The sequence below is a fragment of the Microcebus murinus genome, chromosome 25 (assembly GCF_040939455.1).
Source record: "Microcebus murinus isolate Inina chromosome 25, M.murinus_Inina_mat1.0, whole genome shotgun sequence".
Taxonomy (NCBI): Eukaryota; Metazoa; Chordata; class Mammalia; order Primates; family Cheirogaleidae; genus Microcebus; species Microcebus murinus.
This window is the reverse complement of record NC_134128.1, coordinates 5,494,998-5,522,877: the sequence shown is the minus strand read 5'-3', so window position 1 is coordinate 5,522,877 and position 27,880 is coordinate 5,494,998. Positions and strand designations below refer to the sequence as shown.

Below are 27,880 nucleotides of genomic sequence, written 5' to 3'. Positions count from 1 at the left end.
CATCAGAGTAGCAGCAATGGAGGTTTTGCCTCAAAAATAAACATTGAGGGTTTTATTAAATACTCTCTCTGTTCAGGAGTTAGAAGGACAGAAGAATATTGTTCAGCTGTAAGAAATCCCCCCTTTTCACTCATGTATCTAATCACAATCTAGGGCAAACTTGCTAAATTGTTTTTGCATAAGGTCCAGTTTCTCTCACCTTCTTGCTAGCATTTCTGTGTGCTGCATACTTTCCATAGTGGGTTGAATAATGACCCCCAAAGATACCCAGGTCTAATTTCTGGAACTCATGAATTTCCCTTAGCATGGAAAAAGGGACTCACGGATGTAATTAAGTCAAGATCTTGAGATGGGGAAATTATCTTGGATTGGCCCTTAATCAGAGACTTGTCAATAATATGAGGGATGCAGGAAGGTCAGTGAGGGAGAAAAGAATGTGAGGATGGAAGCAGGACTGAAAGCAATGCAGCCGTGACCAAAGAATGCCTGCAGCTTCCAGAATCTGTAAAAGGGCAGTAAAAGGGCAGGACATGGTTCTCCCCTAGAGCCTCAAGAAGGAACTAGTCCTGGTGATAACACTGTGACGTTAGCCTCATGGAACTGATTTTGGACTTCTGGCTTCCAGAATTGTGTAAGAATAAAAGCTCATTATTTTGAGCCATCAGATTTGTGATAAATTTGTTACAACAGCAATAGGAAAATAGATCTACTTCCTTCTTCCTCACTCTGCCCTGTGCCCTGGAAAACTTACCCTGGTGTGCTGCACCAACCAAGCACCCGCAGATTAGAGGTGACAGTGGCCGTGTTCTACCTAAGGTGGCATCTCCTATCCAGCAGTGATTTGCTAGCTACAGCTCTATCTTGGTTTCTAGAAACCACTTCCATTTACATCTTTAGGCCTCAGGTGGCAAAAATTGCTATAGAGAGACCTTCACTGTCTCTTGTTGGTTTCCCTTATCACTACCCACATCTTCATAAATATAGCCTCTTTAAAAAACTCTCTTCTTCCAGTTTCTAGTCTGATAGTTGTCATTACATCCTAACAACCAATATAAAACTGAACAAACTGAAAAATCAGCAACTTTTCTTGTATCCATCAGAGATGTGAGGTTACACAGCAAACTACTGCCCACAGAATTGAAGAGACAGGTGGGTGGATACAGAGAATCACAACTTATCTGAGTCAGAGACCCACAAGCAGAATCCTCCATAGTTACTGGGGTAGGAAAATTTGAACTGTAATTGATGAATTTCTGGAAGCTCGATGTGGATAAGTCTGAGAGTTAAAAACTATAGGGGAGCCCAGTTGTAGTGGGCCCCTATACTTTTGTGAATTTTACCTCCAAGAGATGAGCCATGTTCTCACTGTGAATATCAGAGAAAAATCCCCTAATGTTTACACCAAGTGGAAGGGAAAAGGAGCCATCTTGAAATATGCCAGAGCATTCTGTTCTCTTTAACAAGGCCTGTCCTCATGGAAAACTTTTTACCAGAGTCTAAACTATTAGCGTTGTTTTTTTTTTAAGAGTCAAACTAACCTGGAGTAAGAGAAATACCCAACGTCAGCCTCCTCCAGCCATCCTGTCCCCCCCCTAAAGAGTAGAAGGGGGCATAGAGGAGGAAGAGACTGAGGAGCACTTATGAAATTCACAGTCCAGAGTCACTGGCTCATGAAAAGACTGAGAACTAATCACAGAACTATAGAATGCCTCCTCTACCTTCTACTGAAACACCTTACCACCACATTAATAAAAGCCTGTCTATCAGAGTTCCTTTTACTCGATCCATCATGTCTGACTATCAAGAAAAAATTAAAAATTACAAGGCATACTAAAAGGCAAAACACACAGTTTGAAGAAACAGAACAAACATCAGAACCAGACTTAGAAACAGAACGAACATCAGAACCAGACTTGGATATGTTGGAATTATCAGGAGTTATTTTATTTTATTTTATTTTATTTTTTTTGGAGAAAAAATTTATTTTTATTTTGGCATATTATGGAGGTACAAATTTTAAGGTTTCAATAAATGCCCTTTTCCCCCCTCCCCCCACAAGTCTGAGTTTCCAGCATGACCATCCCCCAGATGGATACCCACCCCTCTCCCACCTGCCCAATACCCTATTACTGTAGTACCTATGTGTCCACTTAGGTGCACATAGGTACTAATAGCCCATGATTAATATGCTCAGGACTGTAATGGACAAAGTGGACCACATGCAAGTAAGGACAGGCAGGCAATGTGAGCAGAGAGATGGAAATTCTAAGAAAGAATTAAAAAGAAATGTTAGGAATCAAAAATACTGTAACTGAAATAAAGAATACCTTTGATGGGCTCATTAGTAGACTGGGCTCAGCTGAGGAAAGAATCTCTGCACTTGAAGATAATGTCAATAGAAACATCCAAAATAGAAAAGCAAAGAATCAGTGTAAAAAACCTCCTGGAACTAATAAGCAATTATAGCAAGGTTTCGGAGTACAGGGTTAATATACAAAAGTAATTGCTTTCCTATGAAAGCAATGAATCAGTGGAATTTGAAAATGAAAACACAATACCATTTATATTAGCACCCCCCCAAAATGAAATATTTAGGTATAAGTCTAACAAAATGTGTACAGATCTATATGAGGAAAATTACAAAACTCTGATTAAACAAATAAAAGAACTAAATAAATGGAGAGATAGTCTGTGTTCACAGATAGGAAGACTCAATATCATCAAGATGTCAGATTTTTCCAACTTGATCTATAGATTCAGTGAAACCTCAAGCAAAATCCAAGCAAATTATTTTGTGAATATTGGCAAACCGATTCAATGACCCAGAATAGCCAGTTCAATACTAAAAGAGAATAATAAACTTGGAGAACTGACATTACCCAATTTTAAGACTTGCTGTAAAGCTTCCGTAATTGAAACAGTGTGGCACTGGCAAAAGAATAGACAGACAAATCAGTAGAACCAACTAGAAAGCCTACAAACAGACCCACATAAAGATGATCAACTGATCTTTGACAAAAGAGCAAAGGCAACACAAGAGAAAAAAGATAGTCTTTTCAGCAAATGATGCTATAACAACTAGACATCTATATGCAAAGAAACAAATGTAGGCACAGACTTTATAGTCTTCACAAAAATGAACTCAAAATGGATCACATACCTAAATGTAAAATGCAAAATCATAAAACTCTTAGAAGGTAATATGGGAGAAAACTTAGATGACCTTGAGTATGGTGATGACATTTTAGGTACCACACCAAAGGCAGAGTCCATGAAAGATTTGATAATCTGGGCTTCATTAAAATTAAATATTAATGCTTCTGATCTATGAAAGACACTGTCAAGAATATGAAAAGACAAGCCACAGACTGGGAGAAAATATTTGCAAAGATGTGTCTGACTCTTATCCACATACACAAAGAACTCTTCAAACTCAACAGTATAAATGAGCAACTGAATTAAAAATGGATGAAAGATCTGAACACACTTCACCAAAGAAGATATACAAATGAGATATAAGCAAATGAAAAGATGCTCAACATCACATGTCATTAGGAAATTGCAAGTTAAGATAATGAGATGCCACTATGCCCTATTAGAACAGCCAAAATCCAAACACTAACAGCACCAAATGCTGGTGGGGATGTGGAACAGCAGGAGCTCTCATTCATTGCTGGTAGGAATGCAAAGTGGTATAGCCACTTTAGATGGCAATTTAGCATTTTTTTTTACCAAACTTAACATACATTTACCATACAATTCAACTATGGTACTCCTTGGATTTTACTCAAATGAGTTGAAAATTTATGTCCACATAAATGCCTGTACATGGATATTTATGGCAGCTTTATTCATAATTGCCAAAACTTGGAAGCAACCAAGATGTCCTTCAGTAGGTGAGTAGATAAATAAACTCTGGTACATCCAGACAATGGGATATTATGCAGCACTAAAAAGAAATGAGCTATCAAAGCATGAAAAGACATGGAGGAAATTCAAATGTGTATTGCTAAGTGAAAGAAGCCAATCTGAAAAGACTGTCTGCTATAGGAGTCTGATTTTATCATATTATGGAAAAGGCAAAACTATGGAGACAGTAATTTCTAGCAGTTGGTTGAGAATGACGGATGAATAAACAGCACGGAAGATTTTTAGTGTAGTTAATCCATTCTGTAAGACACTAGGATGGTGGGTACATGTCATTTGTCAAAACCTATAGAATATACAACACCAAGAGTGAACACTAATGTAAGCTACAGACTTTAGGTAATGATGTGCCAATGTAGGTTCATCCTTTGTACCACTGTGGCATGGGATGTTGATAGTGGAGAAGGCTATGTATATGGGGGTATACGAGAAATCTCTGTACCTTCACTTCCATTTAGTTGCAAGCTTTAAACTGCTCTAAAAAATAAAGTGTATTTTAATAAAAAAAATAAAAGCAAAATCTCTCTTCAGTCACACTTCTTTGGAGTGTCATATTATTCATACCAGAACCCTGACTAATATATCCAGCCATCCATTGACTCTCTCCAGCGCCAATGTTGCTGATTTCTGATCACAGAATGCACACATGAAGTATTTGAGTTTTCCTTCCATTGGACTCTGAAGTCTATTCATTAGTTATTAAATATATTACCCATCAACACTTGGTACCTCATTATCCATAGCAGTTGTCCAAAAAGTTTCTACCTCGATCTATTCTAGTATCTATTTCCCTTTTTATTCAGTGAAAACTAACACAAACTCATTCAGGTTCCTTCTCCTCTATGTCAAAATGTAAGTATATTTTCATTTCTCCGCACCCACTGCCCCCCCATCTCTCCCTCATTCCCAGGATGGAGGTGCCACCTTTCTTGCCCAAAATTAACCCTCGTAACCAGTCTCTTGATTCTCTTTCCTGTGTAATTTGGTCCATCAAACCATCAGAAGCTTCCTCTCCACTGGATTCATAGTCTCAGTTTATTAAGTTTGCTACCATCGTAATTATTGGTTTCTCAATTTTTTTGCTTTCTCCTCAAGCTATAACCCTCTCTACTCTTCAGTGTCGACCTCTCAAAGGGCAGTCTGAATTCACAGAACTCTTCCTTATTTGCATTCTCTCCTCAACTCACTAAAACTCTGGCATCAGCACTGCTGTTATCAGCCTCTTGAAAATAAGATGACCTTCTTATTTTCTTGTTCAGCTGCCATTTTTAAATTTTATCCTATTTAGTTTTTCTGTGTCCTTTAACTATATTGATCTACTCTCTCCTTGAAGTTCTCTCCTCTGTAGCTTTCATGATGTCTATTTTTTTTTCCTCCTGTCTTTCTCACTGTGCCCAACCTCAATTATCTCTACGCTGGTAGTCAATGGCACCATCACCTCCTCAGTGGATGTGGAGAAAATGGAGATTTGAGAAATTTTAAGGAAATTAAAATGACATAAGTTAGTGATGGAGTGGATATGGGAGGTGAGAGAGATGGAGATTTCTGGTGTGTACAATTAAATGGATGGTAATGTCAGTCAATGAGATAAGAAATACTAGACAAATTTTAGATTTTGTAAAGAATTCAAATAGTAACTAGATTATTCACACAAATAAATGCATAAGTGGTATAAAAATTATGGAAGAATCTAATTAAGAATTCCATGGTAGGAATAAGCCACTATTCTTATCACTAGATACAAGTCCTATATCAGATATGTGATTAGCAAATATTTTTTATAGTCTGTGGCTTATTAAATTTTCTTAATAGTGTCTTTTGCAGAGCAAAAGTTGGTAATTTTACTGAAATCCAACTTACCGATTTTTTTCTTTCATGAATGCTGCTCTTGGTATTGCATCTCAAAACTTATTTCCAACCCCAAGGGTATCTATATTTCCTCCTATGTTATCTTCTAGGTGTGTTACGGCTTTACGTTTTACATTTAGGTCTGTGATCCATTTTTAATTAATATTTGTGAAAGGTGTAAGATCACTGTGTTGAGTCTCTTTTTTTTCACACGTGGATATTCAGTTGTTCTAGCACCATATATTGAATGAATATTCCTATCCTAGGAAATTTACCATCTAGTAAAGAGAATAAGACCAGTATACAAAGGAATGACTAAAATGACACTTAGCTAAGATATTTGTCCTGAAGGGTATATAGAATTGTGCTGGGGGAGTTAAAAAACAGGTGGCATTTGAGGCAGACTATGAAAAGTGAGTGAGGTTTCATCAGACAGGTGGGGCTGAGGAGGACATAACAAAAACAAAAGGACAAGTGAAGAAAGCACAGGGATGTAAAGTGTAAGAAACAGGAACAAGTCCAGTTAAGCTAAAGTATAAAAAGGTTTTGTGGCAAATAACACTGGAAAGACAGATTTGGACAATATTATGGAAAGCCTTGAATACAAGAACAAGGAGTTTCATTAATCTAGTCATTCAACAAGTATTTGTGGAGAGCCTATCACATCCCAGGCATGGTAATAGATGCTGGGGACACAGTGAACAACACAGGTACTCTGTCTCACCATGACAATCTGATCTAGATTGTCATTAGATTCATTTGTGATCTAATGGGAGAAGACAGACAATAAACTCTATGAGGCTGGGCACAGTGACTCACACCTGTTACCCTAGCACTTTGGGAGGCCAAGGTGGGAGGATCGTTTGGGCGTGGGAGGATTGTTTGAGGTCAGGAGTTCAAGACCAGCCTGAGCAAAAACAAGATCCCTTCTCTATGAAATATAGAAAAATTAGCCAGGTATGGTGGAGCATGCCTGTAATCCCAGCTACTCTGGAGGCTGAGTCAAGAGGATTGCTTGAGCCCAGGAGTTTGAGGTTGCAGTGAGCTATGATGATGCCACTGCACTCTACCCAGGGTGACAGAGTGAGATCTTGCCTCAAAAATAAATAAATAAATAAACTATATGATAAAATACAAGAGGTGGTGAGAAGAATTGGGAGGAAATTCAAAGGGTAAAAATAGAGTAGGAAAAGGCCAGTGGGAGGTTCTGGAGAGAGGGTGCTAACTTACGTGCATTTGCCAGGAAAGGACTGTGATCACTGTCATATTGAAAAGAGGCATGTGGGACGTGAGAGGGAGCATTACAGATACCGGGGAAAGTGCGCTCCAGGCAGAGGGAGCAGTGAGTACAAAGCCCATGAGGTAGAGGCATGGTTAACATGTTCACAAAGTAACAGGACGCCAGTGTGGATGGAGGAATGGAGTAGGGGGACATTGGAGAGAGGAAACATTAGAGAAACAGTAGAGGTGTTGGGGGGCGGTGCAGATGCACAAATCATATAGGGCCTTGTAGGCCGTGGTGAGTCTTTGGAGATTGCTTTGAGTAATAATGGGAAGACATCAGGAACTTCGAGCAGAGTAGTGACGTGTTCTGACTTGTGTTTTAAGGACTGCTCTGGCTGCAGTGCAGAGTGTCAGAAGGTTAAGGTGGCAGCAGGGGCCATGTGGGAGGCTGTTGCAGGAGCTAGAGAGAGGGGGGCAGTGAGAAGTGTCTGGGCCTAGCTGTGATTTGATGGTAGAGCTGGCGGGCTTTGTGTATAGACGCCATGAGGGGTGTGAGAAAGAGAAGAACCCAGGGCGTCTCTCAGGTTTTTGTCCTGAACGGAGCCGCCATTGACTTAGATCAGGAATCATGAGGTAGGGCAGGTCTGGGCCAGGGTACTAAAGAGCATGTTTGGGATGTGTGAGGTCTGCCTACTGGACTTCCAAGTAAAGTGGCAAAGGAGCGGTTGGATGCAGGAGTCTGCGGTTGTCAGTGCATGTGCGGTATTTAAAGCCATCAAATGAGGGAATAAATATAGAGAAAAAAATAGCTCCAAGAACTGAAGCTTGGGAGACCCCAAAATGTGACAATCAGAAAGATGAGAAGGAACCAGAAAAAGGTACTTAGATGCAGATACCAGTGAGGGAAGGAAGGGAATCCTTGCAGGAAGCGCTAGATGCTGCCGGCAAGTGATGTAAAATGAAGACTTAAAATTGACCATTGGATTTAGCGACATGAAGGTCATTAGTGTCTTTAAAAGCTGCTTCCATGGAGTGTGGAGATTTCCAACAAAATTGGAAATGTAATGAATTCCATCAGACTCACTACTTTGCAGCAGATTAAATCGCCCATGAATGTAGAGGAAGCTTTAAAGCAACTTATATATACGATCATTCTTGATGGAATCTTTAGTTTATCCACGAGGTAAGTTTTGTATGTTACATTTTTTTCCAATGGAGAGGAGAAAACAAACAGCAAAGCTCAAATATATAGGATATTTTCTGGTAAGTTATCATTGAATTTATTAAATGGCTTCATAGAGGTTTTTCAGTCTTATATGTGTCTAAAACTTCCAATATGTTCAGTAATAAATGAAAATCAGAAAGTTTTTTTCTCCACAGACACGAACGCATTCACACCAAGAAAGGTAACTTCAACAGATCTCTAATTTCCAGACTGAAGGATGTAGATGATTTAGCAACCCTAGAAGTTTTGGATGAGGTAAGAATTCAGTTTAATTAAACTTAGACATTCTATACTCTTTTGATTTTTTTTTTAATTTATAGGGGATGTGGGCATTTATTTCTTTGAATAACATCTGTAAGTCTTGTGCTTTCTTTGTCTCTTAGCTTCCAGTTACCTCTCTAAATCTTCAGTTTTAATAAATAGAACTCAAATATCCAGATCTTTCCAGCCTAGTGTCAATATTTTTTTTTTTGATGCTCAAGTGACAAAGATATGGGGTTCCCCAGCATGAGTTGTTAGGTCACACATCTTTTTTGTCCTTAAGCAATTCTGGGAGTCTCAATGGTATGATTTTCCGTGTTCAGGAAAACAGTCTGCCCCTGACAACCACCACGTGGCAGCCTCCCCTCTCCTGTCCCCACTCCGGGGGCAGTCCCCGGGCACCACAGTCAGGGTCCCCTTTGTGGAATCACAGAGCCCTGCTCTCACACAATGCACATTTCAGGGCGTTGAATTCCGTGTGGAACACTTATTCCAGGTACCTTGAAAGTATGTCAAACATTTCTTGTGAGGTACAAACCCAAGCCACTAGGTTACAGTTTCAGTCTCTTTTCCCCTCATTCCTCTTTCTTCCAGACAGTCAGATCATTAGAAAAACAAATGGCCTCTTTTTAGTAAACCTTGGGACTTCTGTCCTGCCTAATCGACAGCTCTTTATTTATTTACTTACTTACTTTTTATGTCAAAGTGTTAGGGAGATACAAATATTTTTGGTTACAAGGATTGCATCTGTAATGCTTGAGTTGGGGTGGTAGGTGTGCCTGTCACCCAGAGAGTGTTCATTGTGATTAGCTTTTTATTTTTTAATACTTCTGATCCATGCCTGAGCATTTTACTCAGAAATGCAACAAATCGAGAGACATATCCTGAACAGAAGTAGTCATTTGGTAAATTTAGGGTTGCAAAAACAACTCAAGTACTTCCTCAAAATAGTCTCTCTCAGGAACATCAACCATCTTGAAATCAAATAGTGTTTGCAAGTCAGAGATTGCCAACACCATCCTGAATCCTTACATGTCAGATTTTCCAATGGTGGGAGTTTTAGCCTTGTGGGTTATAAGGAAGGTTTCACTAATCATGTTGCTGACAAATGTATTAATATTTTAGATACTGAGTTTATTTCTTTCTGTTGTCTGTGTTTTATCTTTTGTTTCTTTTTTAACCTAAGAATTTTTTTTGTTCCTCTCTCATGTCATGTACTATAAATGATGATTTCTGACAATACCAAAACTGATTCATGTACTTGTGTGATTTATCAACTATGAAAGTTACTTTTCTGGATTTTTCACACTGCCTCATAAAGCCAAAAGTCTGAAAAAAAAAAGACTAGAACATTCCACAAAGCCATTGAATCATTAAATCACCTTGATTTGGAATAAAATCATGTTCATGTTCACTTTATGTTCCCTTTCCTTTTCTCTTTACTTCATACACTGCATTTACTTATTTCTCCAAAGGCAATATAATTTATATATATATTTTATATATACATAAAAAATTGCTGTAACATATAATATGTCCTTTGTAAAGTGCAAGTAACAATGACATTCCTCTGTGGCACTCAAAACAAAAGAAAATACCTGTCAGGTGAACAGGTGGTTCCAGACCAGATGTTACATTTCTTGCTATCGATACGTCTGTTTCTTTCAAATCCTTGGTCCAGATTCCAGATGTTTTATTTATTGTTGTTTACTTTTTAAGTTGTAATTGACCACCAATGATTTTTAAGAAAGAGAAATTACTTTATTTTGTTACAGAATACAGTCTCAGAGCAACTTGAGAAGTGTTATTCCAGAGATCAGGTCTATATCTATGTGGGAGATATACTCATTGCTCTTAACCCTTTCCAGAGTCTAGGTCTTTATTCTACAAAGGTATGTGGTGTGGCATGCATTCTCTTACTTCGTATAAATAATTATACATTCAGATGCTCAATTTAAATGAATGCCTATAAAAAATTTATTCAGTATTTGAATAAAGTTGTACAATTATTGTTAAAGCATAGAGATGGGAAACAGAAGATGAAGTCAATCTGGGTACAGTTGGTGGTATTGTATTTTCCAAAAGTATGTGTCAGAATGTTAATTGCATCCAGTTGCTCATAACTGTTCCACATTACATATCATATCACTAAACAGATGCCTTAAAAAATGTGTACTTAATGTCTGCCTATGAACCAACTATCAGAGAGTCAAAAATATAATTGCATTGTTTTCATAGATAATACATACTTAATGGCTGTAAAAATTGTCATTATGAGTTTAAAAATTCCTTTTGACATATTGATTGGGTTCATTAATATTACACAATATGTTTTATGAGTATAAGTATATAATTATCAATTATTCAACCCCTAATGAAACCATTAGGGGTTATATTCTAATGAAAATATAGAATAATTTTCTGGGATTAAACTAGCTGTTTTTCATTTTTAATGAAAGAGAAACCATTCTCTACTATTTGTTTACCCTAGAAAATTATTTGATAATGTATCTAATAGTTTTTTTAATGTGCAAAAAGCATGTATCTTTGTCATCCTCTACCATCCTAACATTTACAAGAATAGTAGTAAATTTATGAACCTTGATCATGCTTCAGAAGATCTGGGCTTTAGTGCAATTCTGCTATCAATTAACTGTGTGATCTTTGACAAATCAAATGAGAGAATGTATGTTAAATGATGTGAAAGGAAAAAGTTCAGGTCATATTTCAGACATTATTATATTCAAAGAGTAGTCAACAAAATGATACCTGGTTGTCTTATTTATAAAGTGTCTTTTTATTTAAATAAATGATAGTATTTTGAAACTTTGAATTTTGCTTTGGAAATGGTATGCAGAATCTTTTAAATATGACCACCAGAGTGATGTTAAATATCATTTTATGTCATATCATATTTCTGAGCTGTGTTATGTTAAGCTTTCCTTTTATATAATCGTGAATGATTTGTACATATATGTATTTGATATGTGTGTATGTAGCATGTATTAATAATGCTTTGGTGGTATTAAATGGTATTTTTATGTATGTTTTGCTTTGAAAATTGGAGCTGTATCTGTGAATAATCCAGGGTTTAAATAAAAACAAAAATGAAAAGCCCTACAAAATGTATTTTCTTTAACCTTTAGCATTCCAAACTATATGTTGGAGCAAAGAGAACTGCCAATCCTCCTCACATTTTTGCAATGGCCGACTTAGGATATCAATCTATGATAACATATAATTCAGATCAGGTAAGAACAGTCTCACATACTTAGAACTTTCCCTCTTAGTTTCTTATGTGTCTGCTGAATTCTGTGAGGTAAAGTTTTCTCACGGTTCCTTTTTTCTGTGCAGTGCATTGTTATTTCTGGAGAGAGTGGTGCTGGGAAGACTGAAAGTGCTCATCTTTTAGTTCAGCAGCTGACAGTGCTTGGAAAGGTATAATTTATTTTTTCTCTAGCCTATCAGCAGTATTTGTTATATTTCAGAACTTGATATCAATTTGCCTGTGGAAATCTAGTTTGCTCAGCATCATGTCCTCTTGATGCCCTTGTCAAAAAGGAGTTGACCATGTGTGTTTGGATTTATTTCTGGGCTCTTTATTCTATTCTGCTGGTCTGCTGTCTGTTTTAATGCCAGTACTATACTATTTTTATGATTATAGCTTTGTAATATAATTTTGAATCAGAAAGTATGATGCCTCCAACTTTTCCTTTCTCAGAATTGTTTTGGCTCTTTCAGATCTTTTATATGGTTCTGTATAAATTTTAGGATTTTTTTTTCTGTGAAAAATGCCATTGGGATTTTGATAGGGACTGCACTGAATCTGTAGATTGTTTTGGATTGTATGGACATTTTAACATTATTATTAATAATTCTTCTGTTCCATGAGCATATCTTTCCATTTATTTGTGTCTCCTTCAATTTCTTTCATGAATGTTTTATGGTTTTCAGTGTACAGATCTTCCACACCCTTTGTTAAATTTATTCCTAGGTAATTTTTTTGATGCTTTTGTTCTTTTGTTAATGGGATTGTTTTCTTGATTTCTTTTTCAATTAGGTTGCTAGTTTTGTATATAAAAATGCTACTGATTTTTGTATATTGATTTTATGCCCTGCAACTTGTTAATTTATTAGTTCTAACAGGTTTTTTTTAATGAATCATTGGGGCTATTTACATATAGGATCATGTCAGCTGCAATTATTGTCCCCCCCTTATTCATGGTGGATACCCCTATATATACTATGATTTTCCTGTACATGCGTACCTATGATAAAGTTTAGTTTATAAATTAGGCACAGTAAAAGAGTAACAACAATAACTAATAATAAAATAGAACAATTATAACAATGCACTGTAATAAAAGTCATGTAAATGTGTTCTCTCAAAATATCTTATTGTTCCGTGCTCACCCTTCTTCTTGTGATGATGTGAGGTGAGACAAACCTACGTGATGAGACGAAGTGTGATGAGTCACGTGGGCATTGGGCTGCTACTGACCTTTGCTATTCCTGTGTCTGTGCAACCATCCCTTACTTGAAATAAAGGGCTTGGGGTCACATGCTTCAGGGGATCCCTTGCTGAAGTCTGCATACAGGCTCATTGCTTTCTGGTGCAACAAGTAGCCATCGACTGGAAAACATTTTCTGTGCATTTCTCCCACCCACAAATTGAATTCCTTTTCCAACCTTAACTAAGCACTTACCATGTACTGTGACTGTAACTTTTCAGTCTGAAGTACAACAGTGAAACTAGCATGAGTTTCTTTTTCCTTCTTCACAATTTCATGGATAGAAGATTCATTCTTACTATAGATCCTAGCAATCCAAGCATACAATTTTTTTCTTTCCTTTTTAAGTGGAAAACTTCCATCTTTTTATTTAAAAGAAACACTTTATGGCTACTCTTTGCTCATCTGCATTTCCAGCATCACTACTCTTGAGCTTTGGGGCCACTATCAAGCACTTGAACAAAAGCACTGTGATACTGCGGCAGTCGATCTGATAGCTGAGATGGCTGCTAAGTGACTAATGGGTGGGCAGCATATACAGTATGGATATGCTGGACAAGTGGATGAGTCACGTCCTGAGCAAGACAGAGCAGGATGGCACAAAATTTCATCAAGCCACTTAAAATGGCACATAATTTAAAACTTACGAATTGCTTCTTTCTAGGATTTTTCATTTAATATTTTTGGATTATGGTTGACTGTAGTTAACTGAAATTGTGGAAAGCCAAACACTGGAAAAGGGGGGACTACTGTAGAAATAATTTCACTTCTTCCTTTCTGATTTGGATACCTTTTATTTCTTTTTCTTGTCTGTCTGATTGCTCTTGCTAATACCTCCAGTGCTATGTTGAATAGAAGTGTTGAGAGTGGGTACTTTTGCCTTATACCAGATTCTAGTAGAAAAGCTTTTAGTTTTTCCCCATTGATTTTAATGTTAGCTGTGGGTTTTCATAAATGGGACTTTCCTTCTATATCTCAGTTGTTGAGAGTTTTTATCAAAAAAGGATGTTGGACTCCGTTGGATACTTTTTCCACATCAATTGAGATGATCATATGATTTTTACCTTTCATTCTCTTAATGTAATACATTACATTGATTGATGTATATTCAGCCAGCTTTCCATGCCAGGGATAAACCCCACTTGGTCATGATATGTAATCTTTTTAATGTGTTGCTGGATTTGTATTGCTAATATTTTATTGAGGATTTTTGCATCAAAGTTCATGAGAGAAATTGGCCTGTAATTTTCTTTTCGTGTGATGTCTTTGTCTGACTTAAGAATTCAGGTGATGCTGACCTCATAAAATGTGTACAGAAGTATTTCCGCTAGCTCTATTTTTTGGAGGAGTTTAAGAAATATTGAAATTATTTTTTCTTTGAATGTTTGGTAAAATTCAGCTATGAAGCCATCTGGTCCTGGGCTTTTCTTTTTTGGGAAGTTTGTTGTTACTTCTTCCGTCTCTTTATTTGTTATTGTTCTGTGCAAGTTTTCTATGCCTTCCTGACTCAATTTTGGTAAGTTGTATTTTTCTAGGAACTTATCCATTTCCTCTACTTTACCCAATTTGTTTGCAGATAATCATTTATAATAGTCCCTTATGATTCTTTTTGTTTCTGAGACTCTGTTACAATTTCCCTGCTTTCACTTTTGGTTTTATTTATTTGAATCTTCTCTCTTTTTTTCTTAGACTAGTTGTCTAGTCAATATTTGTTTTTTCAAAAAATCAACTTTTAGTTTTATTGATTCTTTCTATGGTTTTTCTGTTCTCTATTTGATTTATTTCTGCTCTGATTCTTCTTATTCTTTTCTTCCACTAATAATGGGTTTAATTTGTTGTTTTTCTAGTACCTTGAGGCATAATGTTAAACTATTTGGGATTTTTCTTCTTTTGTAATGTACGCATTAATTGCTCTATACTTCCCTCTTAGAACTGCTTTTCGTGCATCTCATAGGTTTTAGTATTTTGTATTTCCGTTGTCATTTGTCTGTAAATATTTTTATATTTTCCTTTTATTTTCTTCTTTGACCCACTGGTTGTTCAGAATGCAATACTGCATGTTGTTTAATTTTCACTATTTGTGAATTTTCCAAGATTCCTCCTGTTATTGATTTCTAGCTTCTTACCATTGCAGTTTGAAATAATACTAGATATGATTTCAGTCTTCTTACATTTGTTAAGACTTGTTTTGTGGCCTACCATATGGTCTATGGTCTATCGTGTAGAACATTCCATGTGCACTAGAGAAAAATGTATATTTAGTGGCTGATGGATGGAAAATTCTGTATATGTCTGTTAGGTCCATTTGGTCACAAGTGCAGTTCAAGTTCAGCATTTCCTTATTGATTTTTTGTCTGGATAGTTTATCTATTGCAAAGAGGGTATTGAAGTACCCTACTATTATTATATTGCTAGCTATTTCTCCCTTCATGTCCATTAATATTTGCTTTAGGTATTTAGGTGCTTCAATGTTAGATGCATATATATTTACAATGGTTATATCTCCTTGATGAATTGACCCTTTTATCATTAAATAATGGACTTCTTTGTCTCTTGCAATAGCTTTTGACTTAAAGTCTATTTTATCAGCTATAAGTATAGCCCACCCTTCTCTCTTTTGGTTATCGTTTGTGTGGGAATATCTTTTTCCGGAAATCCATTTACTTAAAGCCTAGGTATGTCCTTAAAGGTTATGTGGGTCTCTTGTAGGCAGCATATAGTTGGATATTGTTTTTTTTTTTTTTTTAGCCATTCAACCACTCTATGTCCTTTTTTTGGAGAAAGTAGTCTATTTACATTCACGTAGTAAGAACTTACTACTGCCATCTTATTTGTTTTTGGATCGTTTTGTAGGTCCTTGTTCCTCTCTTCCTCTTTTGTGGTCTACCTTTGTGATCTGGTAATTTTCAGTACTGCTAAGCTTTGATTCCTTTCTCTTTATCATTGGTATATATATCTGCTACAGCTTTTTGTTTTGTGGTTATTAGGGGGCTTACACAAAACATCTTATAATCTACTATTTTAACTTGATAACAACTTCTGGCACATAAAAAAATCTAGACTATGTCCAAGTATTACTCTGATAAAAATAAAGTTTTAAACAGTTAAAAAAAAAACTCTAGACTTTTACACTCCCCACAATTTATGTTTTTGCTGTCACAATGTACATCTTTTTATATTGTGTATTCCTTAGCAAATTATTGTATGTGTAGCTATTTGGGGCCATTTTGACTTTTAACCTTCACTCTAGCGGTGTGTATGATTTACGCACTAGCATTAAAGTATTAGAATATTCTGGATTTGGCTATGAATTTACATCTACCAGTGAGTTTAATACTTTCATATGTATTAATGACAGTAAGTACCATCCTTTTGTTTCTACCTGAGGATCTCCTTTAAGCATTTCTTCTGAGGTGGGTATAATGAATGAATTCCCTTAGCTTTTGCTTAACTGTGAAAGACTTTATTTCCCCTCATTTCTGAAGGACAGCTTTGCTGGCAGAGCAAGGTGTTTCCTTCTCTTCTCTGTGCTGCCATCCTGGGCATCTGTGCTCCTGGGATGCTGCTGCTTTGCTGCTCTGCAGTGCTCCTTTAGTTATTTTGGTCAAAATGTAGTTGTTTACTTGTTGTTTTGGGGGGTTTGTAGGGGGAGCACTAGGAGCTTCTAGTGAGTCATCTTGTTGACGTCATTTCTAATTTCATAATGATAAGTGGGAAGAATTCCATGTTTCTGTTAAAAATTAATTGACCAACATGAATATTTTCTATCAGGTGTGTTATGTGAAATAGAGACATGCTCAGTGGATTAATATAATCTCTACTCACCAGACCTGTGACCCCTCAGGCCTGGAAGAGCCAGTAGAGACCAGGAAGGTGGTGCTACCCTAAGGGACCTATCTCAGCCCCTTCCTCACCCGCCACCAGCCCCCCTCTCCTCCTACTTCTAGGATAAGTAGCATTCTGAAAGGTTTAATGACAGTGAAATAAGATGTGATATGGGGCGGGTTGGGGACAGTGAAGCACAGCATATATCCTGGCATATAAGAACTAGACACCTGGATTAATTTATTCAAGGGCCTTTCTATTCTGTCTTGATTTGTGGGCTGATAGAGGTTCTCATCAATAATGGATTAACTATGTGAATGTTGGTTTGCAGATACCAGCAAACTTGTTAATCTAATCTCATTGTCTTGTTTTAGATCTAAAAATGTGATTTGATGTTAATTGGGGACAGATACATATATATATCTCCAGATTCCTACCATTATCAGGTCTTATCTTGTTTTTTACTTAAGTCCTTGATAAAGATTTACCAGATGCAAAAATGGGGTGTTTGGTGAGTAGAATTTACCTTTGGAATATGCGGTCACTGCTATTTAATATAGGTGGATGAAGATATTATCTCACCAATTTCATGGGTGCACAGCCAGCCCAAAACAACATTTTATAATAGCCAATTTTGTCCTCAAAATCACTACTCTTCTGTCACCCCTTATTTCCTCTTTTATAAGATACACAATGTCCTTATATAGCCTTAAAACCTCACTGTGATTGCCCCCTGTGGCCCACTCAAATCCTAATGTAGCCTATGTTCCAGAAATAGCTACTACTTCTCTCAATTTGTAAATTTCTATACCTTTAACACAGCTGCTCTCAGGGAGATATTAAGCTATTACACTGAAAATAATCTACTTGAGCTAATTTCTGCCAAGTTGTAAATGACTGATACCCCCCTAAACCTCTAAGAGTGGGTAGGAAGGCCTTTCTAAAAGTGGTTAGCTGTTAACGCAAATAAATTTCCACTCTGAATTTCAACTAAAGTGGTAAAGAAGAAAAGTGGAACAATGCTTGCTTGGGGGGCAGAGCACAAGAGAGGGACGGCCACATAGGCCTGCTGGCCGAGACCCATGCACACTCCTAAGCTATTCTTAACTTTCACCGTGTTTCCCTTTCCCCGGCCTCTGAATTGGTAAATCATCTTTACTCTTAGTTTCAGAGTTAACAGTGTCCATGGAAGCAAAGGAAGTGGTTCTGGCTTTGGTGAAGATTTGGTTGGGGGCCCTGGTAGGCAGAGGAGGAATGAATGACAAAATGACAGGTGTACCTCAATATGCATAGACCACTTACAAATTGTATTTGTAAATTAGGCACTGAACAGAGCTATATTTGAATAGAAAAATACACAATATGCCTTCGCCCCTTTTAAAGAGAGCAAGTGAGTGAAGGCACATAAGGGAGGGGGAAATAGACCAGGTTGTAACATCTGGCATATACCCAGAGCATGTTCTCATTCCTTTATGTCTACATAAAGTGCTTACTGAAGAAGAGACATTTTGTCATATACAAAATTAACTTTTTAACTTTTTTTATATCTTGACATTTTCTCTCTAGGCTAATAACAGAACCCTGCAAGAGAAGATTTTACAAGTGAACAATTTGGTAGAAGCCTTTGGCAATGCCTGCACTATTATAAATGACAACTCCAGCCGATTTGGAAAATACTTAGAAATGAAATTTACCTCATCTGGGGCTGTGGTGGGGGCACAGATTTCTGAATATCTTCTGGAAAAATCTCGAGTTATCCACCAAGCTATGTAAGTTCATGTCAAATATCTCTTGTTTTAGGGAAAACATAAGCAAAGATAGCATTTCTGATTTAATAGTAAAATGTCTTTCTCATGCAACAAAATTTTGTTGAGCACCTACTATGTGCAAGGCATTTATCACTGGAAACAGAGATCTCAACACTGCCTTACTCTCATGTATGTTATATCCAGCAGAGGAATTAATAAATAACCTAAAATTTATGCTACTGGGGAGAAAACCTAAGCTTATCATAAAGATACTAACAAAGGAAATTCAAGCAAGCTCTGAAGTAGAAGAGAATATGTTTCTCTGCACAAAATTAATGTGAAGTTTCATTAGACTAACTGAGCCATTTTCCCCCTTTTAAATGCTGGTGTATATACATAGACCTTTGTATTAATTCTGTTCTTCCTATATTTATAGACAAGGGACTAAATAAACCCCGTAAGTTTAAGCCATTAGTAGTAGTAGTAGGGTTGATGGTTGTGAAGATGAGAAATAACATCTAGCACAGTACCTGGGATTTCAAAGGTGTTCAATAAACAGCAGCTACTATTGATTGATGTGTGTTTCAAGCACTCAGAACTTAGTGGACATGCATGTCAACACCTTTGTCACATGTACCTAGAAGGACCCCAGGGTCTTACTTGACTCTCAAAAGTATTTGTTCTGTTCTCATAATTGTGTAAGCCTCTCCTCAGGCCTTTGGGGAGAGCTACTCAAGAGTAACTTGCTGACACATTGCACAATGTCAAGGCACATCATTCACGGTGTGTTCCATGGAGTTACGTGCAGGGACACCATTCGCATAGAATGTCATGTGAGCAGTACCCTCTAGAGTTACATAGTGAGACCCTGGGTTTGAAACCATACAAATAATCTCATCAATACTTACTGAAATAAGGCAGGTTGTATTCTAAGAAATAACATAATTGGGATCATATTTAAGGCATGCTATGAATTAATTAATTAATTAATTAATTAAGGCTTTTTCCCCAGCTGGCCTAAAGATCTTTTCGAGTTTTACAACACTGTTTATTGGGGAAAAGCACTCCAAGTTCCAAAGTCACAATCAGGTTGGAATACAACTCAATTATAATTTGAACACAGCTATTTTATAATTGATAGTGAAAACATTTTTCCATTTTTGTATCTATTTTTTTCTTTTACTTAATTGGAATTGCATTCTTAAGTTCTAGAGAAGCTTTTTGTGACCTATAAAAATAGAAATATCAGGCATGTGGTAGAAGAATTCTCAGTAGTTACATTATTTAATTATACATTTATTATAAATACACTGTATCAATCAGGGCAGTGAAAGGAAAGAGCAAGTTCGAAGGGTTTAGCTAAGAAAATTATTTACGGATGTCAAATGGGTGTTGAAGAACCAAGAATGAATGGGAAGCCACCCATGGAATAACCAGGGTGGGGAACTAGGGCTCTGGGGGCAGAGGGAAGGGCAGGGGGAAGGGCAGAGGGAAGGGCAGGGGGAAGGGCAGGGGGAAGGCAGAGGGAAGGGCAGGGGAAAGGCAGGGGGAAGGGCAGAGGGAAGGGTAGGGGGAAGGCAGGGGGAAGGGCAGGGGGAAGGGCAGGGGGAAGGGCAGAGGGAAGGGCAGGGGGAGGGCAGGGGGAAGGCAGGGGGAAGGGCAGGGGGAAGGGCAGAGGGAAGGGCAGGGGGAAGGGCAGGGGGAAGGGCAGGGGGAAGGGCAGAGGGAAGGGCAGGGGGAGGGCAGGGGGAAGGCAGGGGGAAGGGCAGGGGGAAGGGCAGGGGGAAGGGCAGGGGGAAGGGCAGAGGGAAGGGCAGGGGGAGGGCAGGGGGAAGGGCAGGGGGAAGGGCAGGGGGAAGGGCAGGGGGAGGGCAGGGGGAAGGGCAGGGGGAGGGCAGGGGGAGGGCAGAGGGAAGGGCAGGGGGAAGGGCAGGGGGAAGGGCAGGGGAAGGGCAAGGGGAAGGGCAGGGGAAGGGCAGAGGGAAGGGCAGGGGGAAGGGCAGGGGGAAGGGCAGGGGGAGGGCTGGGGAATGGCGGGGGAGGATAGAAGGAAGTGCAGGGGGAGGACAGGGTCCAGAGCTGGTGGGAGCTGTAGCCATGGGGCAGGGGCTGCCTGTTGGGAGCTGTGGCCTTAAAGGGCTGCAGCCAGTGAAGGCGAGAGCAGAGAGCAAGGCAGTGAATACCCCACCTCTCTCCTCCCTCTGCCTCCTGCCTGCGCTTCCTGTTGGCTGACGCCAAATGGAAGCCAGTGAGCAGGGGAGTCCAGGGGCTGAGGCTCCCCTGGAGTCCAGGGGAGTCCAGGCTCTGCAGAGCCTGATCTTTGGGGTCACACAGCAAAGCCAAGCAGAGTGGAGAATCAACCTTAGGGGCAGGGAATAACCAGAGCAGACAAGTATTTTTTTAATGGCATGCCCATTTCTTTTAAGAGAATTAGTTCTTGTCTTTCTGCCTCTGCCTGTGTCATTCCACCTCAATCTCTGACCACATTTATTTTTAAATGACCTTTCTAATGATGTTACTATTTTATAACTTGACTTAAATCATTTTTTTAAAAAAATGATAATTTTAAGGAAGAAAATTTAATAAGAGGTTACTTAATTTCAAGAAGAAAATGAGCATAGTGTAGGCAATGCTAGATAATTCTCGGAAATATAAATTATAGCTATTTCCGCCACCATTTTGTCCTGTTCGTACAGTTCAGTTCAGCAAACATGGGTTACAGTTCTCTCATGTGGCCAGCACTTTGCTGGACTCTATAGGGGACATAAACAAGTGGCAGGTGTGGTGCTCTCTACAGTGGGGGAAATAAAAATATATTATGCAGCAATTACTCTGTGTCGGGCACTGTGCTAAGCACCTTGCAGCCATTATCTCTTTCAATTCTGGCAATCATGTGCAATTAGCATGTTATTGTCTCTTTTATACATGAGGAGAGAGACTAAGAGAATTTTAATAAGTTGCCTAATGTCAAAAAGCTAGTGAGTTGAGTTTGAACTCTTGTCTCTCTGACCCCAAAGCCCACCATTCATTCATACATTCATCATCCATCCATCCGATATTTGTTGAGCACCTGCTGTGTGCTGGGCACAGGAGCTAAGGATGAGAAAGGATTCCTGAGTAACGCAGTTCACTGTCTGGAGAGCCCCGTGTGCCTTAGTACAAAGCTTGCTGGTCACTCATCGGTTCTAGTCTCTCAGGAAAGTAGGAATGAGTTTATCTGCGAAGAGCCAGCAGGTAGATGGCAAGAGAAGGAGACTGAGAAGACTGGATATCCAGGAAGAGCGTGTCTAGGAGGAGGAAGCTGTAATTAAAAATGGAAAACTAAAAGCACTATTTTATGAATACCCCATGGAGCCTTAAGAATGCAAAGCTTCATTATTCAGTTTCCAGTGGAGCCTTATGGTTGGCCGCTTTGTTGAAGATTCAAAGGTTTCATAGGTGAATTAAGCCACATGCTTGTGAGGGCTTTGCCACAGTTTTGAAGGTGTCAGAGGCCTTGGCTGCATGGGTGGTCCCAGGGTCCAAGGCAGATGCACCCGTGTGAGAGAGCGCCGCGGGCCTGCCCGCAAGCGGCTGAGTGGAACTCACTCTGGGGAAGTATTAGAGGATCCACAAGTAGGAGCAGGGTCAGAGTCAGAGGAATATTATTTGGTAACTTGCTGAGACCCTACGTCTGTCCCCAGGCGGTCCGGGCCTGGAACCACTGGTCACATTGGCAAGTGCGGGTGATGTGGTGCTCTGCCTTCTTAAGCACAGTTTGATGTAGGTAGGACCAGGGCATGAGACGGGTAATCTTTGGAGATACCTTCTTTTCCTGTCTCTTTAACTCTCTGATTGTTTATCCACTGAAGGTCAGTATATTTCCCATAATATCTCCAGGTCTTGTCAAATTACAATTCTCAGTAAATGTAAACTAATAATTAAAGAGAAATACACTAATTTTGTGTGTCTACATTTCTGAGTCACTTCACTAATTGTACATTGCATCATTTAAGTGTTAAAGATGTGACAACTCGAGCAATCAGGGTGATTTCATTAGAACAAAGCAAACCAAATTATATGCTGTGCCAGTCCTAGAGAAGTCTTCATTATTTCATGGTGAGAAAAGACAAGAACTAAAAGAAACTTTTAGTTTTGTTCTAACCTCGCTCATGTGCGATGCCGTGTTTGTTGCGGTATCCCTGGTGACTGCAACAAGGAAGAGATGTGGGTATGGAACATGGGACTCTGAGACATTCTAGAAAGGATGTGACACCCTCCCGTCCTGCCTGTGGACCACCTTTCCTTGTTCTGTGACCAGCTCCTCCTGATTCTTCTCCCACCTCTCTGAATTTTTCTGCACTGACTTAGATTTATCCATGCATTCCCCAAATGTATACTTACCAAAGATTTTTCCTTGAAACTCTTCTCTTTTCTCTCTATATGCTGTCACTTTGCAGTTTCTTCTGACATCATGGCCTCAACAGATAGCTCTATGGGACTGACACCCAAAGACATATCTTTCCCCCTCTCCTGAGTTCACATTTTCCATTTCCAGCTACCCAAGTGTCCTGCTGCCATCTCCAATTCAACCGAATACACATCCCAAATCTGTTTCTTTTCTCGTAGCCCCTTTCTTTTGGAATGGAACTGTTCTAGTTAGATAAAACCTCTGTCTCTTCATTTTCTATGTCTAAATATTTGTGCAGATGTGTTAGTTCACCTCTATAATCATATTATTATCTCTTCTGTACTTTCTCTTCCTCTGATGCTATTTTACCTCACACCCTTGTTGCTTATGATCCAGATATTTGAAAGATTTGGATCTCCTGGGCATTTGACCTCTCTTCCAAGGCTTAGTGATATTATTCCTTCCTAGACTCATGGGAGAGTCTCGACCCAGAATGCACACTAATCAATCGCACTGTTACTCGTCTCTTCCTTTTGAAACACTAACAAGGAAGAACAGAGATCTCTGCATTCTTCACTTTATCAGGTTCTACACTTTCATATTAGGTATTTCTCTTAAATTTCAATGAATGCCAAAAGGAGTATCTTGAATAGTCATTGGTGTGGCATAAATATCAAACCTTTAATCATGTTATTTAAAACCTACATGAATTGTGTGTTGGAGCGCTGAATGAGCTTCTCGAAAACTTTTCTTATACTGGTTTTTCTCAAAGCCTTGAACAAAGACTAGAAATTACAAAATAAAGCCATAGATGTTACTCCAAACATCTTTTACTGCATTATTGGAAAAATAAACATATATGGATATGTTTGAGTTACCATTGATTCTGAGGAAAACGTCTGTGTACTGAAAGTAAAAATAATTTCTAAAGAGAGCACAGATACAATTGCCATCACCACTGAGATTATACCGCATAACATATAGGAGGAGAAGGCACAGGAAAGTTTTTAAATCCTTTCTTACCTGTTAGGTAAAATAATTTGTGTATAAATATGCATATCACAAAGTAGGCTTTTTTTCTATTGCATGTACTTCATGTGGAAAAGCTTATTTGTTCAAGGAAAAAAACAGCTTAATAATAATAATTCCTTTTCTGAAAATATTTCATTGCTCCCCTAAGATTGCTGATAAAAGTTGTGGGGAGGGGGGAGACCAGCTGCCCCTGGAGTTTCCATGTGGAGGGTGATGAGGGGCACCCTGGGCACAGCTTGGGCCACTAAGTGTGACAGGAAGGGAACAGCCACAGCAACAGCTCAGTGTCTCCTGACCCAAGCCTGTGGCAACCTCCAGAACTATGTGTTAAGGTGAGTGTTTTATACTAACTGAAAGAGAAGTATTAATAATAATGGAAAGGAGTGATGGCAGCAAGGCCTTTGGGTTTGAGATGTTACCATTCATTTAACCCCTGGAAGAGGAACCCTCTCCTGCCCCAACCATACTCTGGGAGCCTGGTGATAATTTAGGACCACCCTAAACAAGAGAGGGTCCAGTGGGAATGCCACTGGGAAATGCAAACCCCAGGGTCTCCCAAAAGGCCAGTAGTGTCATGGAGACTGGAAGGAAGCAAAGCAGGGCCGAAGAAGAGGCAGTGGAGATGGGGAAGCCACAAGCAGGGGTGTCATCCTCAGCTATTTCAGAAGAGAGCTGGAAAGTGTGGTCTGCCCCCTGAGCTCACCGGGCAAAAGGAAGACGTGAGGGAGGCAGGAGAGGGTAACCCCGAGGCCCCACCCATTGTGCTGTAGAACATCCTGAGCCAGAGGCTCGCCGGCTGTGATCCATGTTCCCTTGGTGGCGTTACTCCAGCAACTGGGAAACACTGTTTATGCTACTTAGAATTATAGAATCCTGGAATTCGAGACTTACAAGATAAAAGATTCCTCATATAAGTGAGAAAACTGAGCCTCAGAAGGTTAGTGTGAACAGGTGGTTAAAGACATGGGCTGTGGAGTCCAGTAGACCTGGTTTGAATCCAGGGTAGTCATCAGCTCTGTGACTTTGGGGGAGATTGTAGCTCTAAGCCTCAGTTTCCTTTATGTAAAATGGGGAGAGCATGCCCACCTCAGCGAGTCATGGGGGGCTTATGAGATAATGTAGCACTTACTACCATCTGGCCTGGCATGCTATATATTAATGCATTGTTTCTTTTTCTGTCTGCTCCATTGGCATGCAGAATTTAGGGATTTTTGACTGTTTGCTGATGCTATATCCCCAGTGCCTGGAACAATGCCTGGAACTCAGTCATAAATATATATTGAATGAGTCACACAAAGTGATTATTATGGTGTCTAGAATTTAATGACAGTGGTTGTTGAAAATAATGACAATAGCAACCACAGAAAGCCAAAATGCAGCATTCAGGAAGCCCAGATCAGCACTCACAGTTGTTGATTTAATCAACATATCTCCAAGTAATTTTAGCAATCAATATGCATTCTTACTAACCTCCTTATTGAAAATGTCTTATTTTTTCAGTGGAGAAAAAAATTTTCATATTTTTTACTACATTTATGCTGGTTTAGCTGAAAAGAAGAAACTAGCCCATTACAAATTGCCTGATAATAAGCCTCCCAGGTAATGCACCAGTTTGTACTTTCATAAGTAATACTTCCACTTTCCACTTAATTTTAGAGTTTTACCTTTTCTTTCATATTTTTTCAGGTACCTACAAAATGACCACCTCAGAACAGTACAGGACATGATGAATAATAGTTTCTATAAATCCCAGTATGAATTAGTTGAGCAATGTTTCAAAATCATAGGTTTTACTATGGAGGTAAGTAGAAAAGACATTTGAACCTCTTTAGGAAGTATCTTTTTATCATTGCTAAGGGTAAGAATTAGCATTTATTGAGTGATTAATATAAACCAGGCTAAGTGCTTTACATGGATCTAAACAACCTTATGAAATAAATGTAAATGTGATATTTACTTCATAGACGAAGAAATAATGGCCTTGAGATATAACTGAATTTGGGTTTGTTCTTAGTATTTTATTTTACTTACACTTGCATCTCCCACATATATAAAAAGTTTTACATAAATGCATGCATGTGCATGTTATTTTTAGTGCAGTCTTTTTTATAACTTTATTAATTGACATACCATACAATCTACCCATTTAAAGTGTACATTTCAGTGACTTTTTTTATATTCATAGAGTTGTATATCTGTCACCATAATCATTTTTAGAATTTTGTCATGTTCTAAATTTTTCTCCTCATAGCCGGGCATGGTGGCACATGCCTGTAGTCCCAGCTACTCAGGAGGCTGAGGCAGTAGGATCACTTGAGCCCAGGAGTTTGAGGTTGCTGTGAGCTAGGCCGACACCACGGCACTTTCTCTAGCCTGGACAACAAAGCGAGACTCTGTCTCAAAAAAAAAGAAAAAAAAGAGATAAATTTTTCTCCTCAAAAAGAAACATGGCAGCGATTAGCAGTTACTTCCTGTTCCAAGTTCAACCCTACTTTCTATCACTATAAATCTACTTATTCTGGACATGGGATGTCTAAATGGGATCATATATTATGTGGTCCTTTGTGACTGGTTTCTCTCACTCAGCCTAATGTTTTTGAGGTTCATCCATGTTGCACATGTATCAGTACTGCATTTTTTTTATCCTTGAATAATATTCCATTTAATGGATAGACCTCATGTTACTTGTTCATTCATCATTTGATGGACATTTGGGTTGTTTCCACTTTTTGGCTATTATGAATAATGCTTCTATGAACACTAATGTACAAGGTTTTATGCAGACGTAAGTTTTCATTCCTCTTTGGTATATATCTAGTAGTTGAATTGTTGGATTGGAGGGTAACTCTTGTGTTTAACCTTTTCAGGAATTGCCAGACTGTTTTCCAAAGTGGCTGCATCATTTTACATTCTCACCAGCACTGTGTAAAGGTTCTAATCTCTCCCCATCTTCACCAGTACTTACTGTTATCTGTCTTTTTGACTATACCCATTCCAGTGGATGTGACGTTGTATCTCATGATGGTTTTGCTTTGAATTTCCCTAATGACTTATGATGCTAAACTTCTTTTCACGTACTTATTGGTCATTTGTATATCATCTTTGGAGAAATGCCTACTCAGATATTTTGCCTGTTTTTAATTGGGTTATTTGTCTTTTTATTATTGAGTTATAAGAATACTTTATATTCTAGGTACTAGCCTCTGATCAGATGCATGATTTGGAAAAATTGTCTTCCTTTTTTTGTCTTTTCACTTTCTTGAAAAGTCCTTTAAAGCATGGAAGTTTTTAAATTTTATGATGTTCAATTTATCCATTTTTTCTTTTGTTGCTTATGACTTCAGTGTCACATAAGAAACCATTGCCTTATCCAGAGTCAGAAATTCCTAAGCTTTCTTCTAAGAGTTGTACAGTTTTAGCTCTTAAATTTATGTCATCATTCCATTTTGAGTTAATTTTTGTGTATGGTGTGAGGTATGGGTCCAGCTTCATTCTTTTGCTTGTGGATATCCAGTGTACCAGCACCATTTGTTAGAAAGACTTTTCTTTCCCCACTGAATGTTCTTGGCATCTTGGTCAAAAATCAATTGACTACAAATGCATAGGTTTATTTCTGGTCTCTTAATTCTGTTCCATTGATTTATATGTCTATCCTTAAACCAGTACCACATTTGATTACTGTGGTAAAAGCTTTGGAGTTAGTTTTGAAATTGGGAAGTGTGAGTCCTCCAACTTTTAAATCTTTTTAAAGATTGTCAATTTCCAGTGCAGATTTTTTAAAAGCTTCTTTTTTGCTCAGCTTTCTCTTCCCCATCTTGCTCCCTTTCATCCACATCTGTTTTCTTTTTCTCTCCCCTCAGCAAATGGATATTAACAACCCAATATATAT

General features: G+C 38.5%; 1 protein-coding gene across 1 annotated transcript in view; it reads left to right on the top strand.

Moving 5' to 3' along the window:
• MYO3A (myosin IIIA) overlaps positions 1-27,880 on the top strand; it is a 202,469-nt gene that overhangs the window by 83,006 nt on the left and 91,583 nt on the right. The window contains exons 9-15 of the mRNA XM_020284090.2: positions 8,380-8,479; positions 10,261-10,377; positions 11,632-11,736; positions 11,840-11,923; positions 18,388-18,590; positions 25,492-25,590; positions 25,678-25,792. Of these exons, the coding sequence (XP_020139679.2) occupies positions 8,380-8,479; positions 10,261-10,377; positions 11,632-11,736; positions 11,840-11,923; positions 18,388-18,590; positions 25,492-25,590; positions 25,678-25,792 (823 nt within the window). The remainder of the gene's footprint in view (positions 1-8,379; positions 8,480-10,260; positions 10,378-11,631; positions 11,737-11,839; positions 11,924-18,387; positions 18,591-25,491; positions 25,591-25,677; positions 25,793-27,880) is intronic.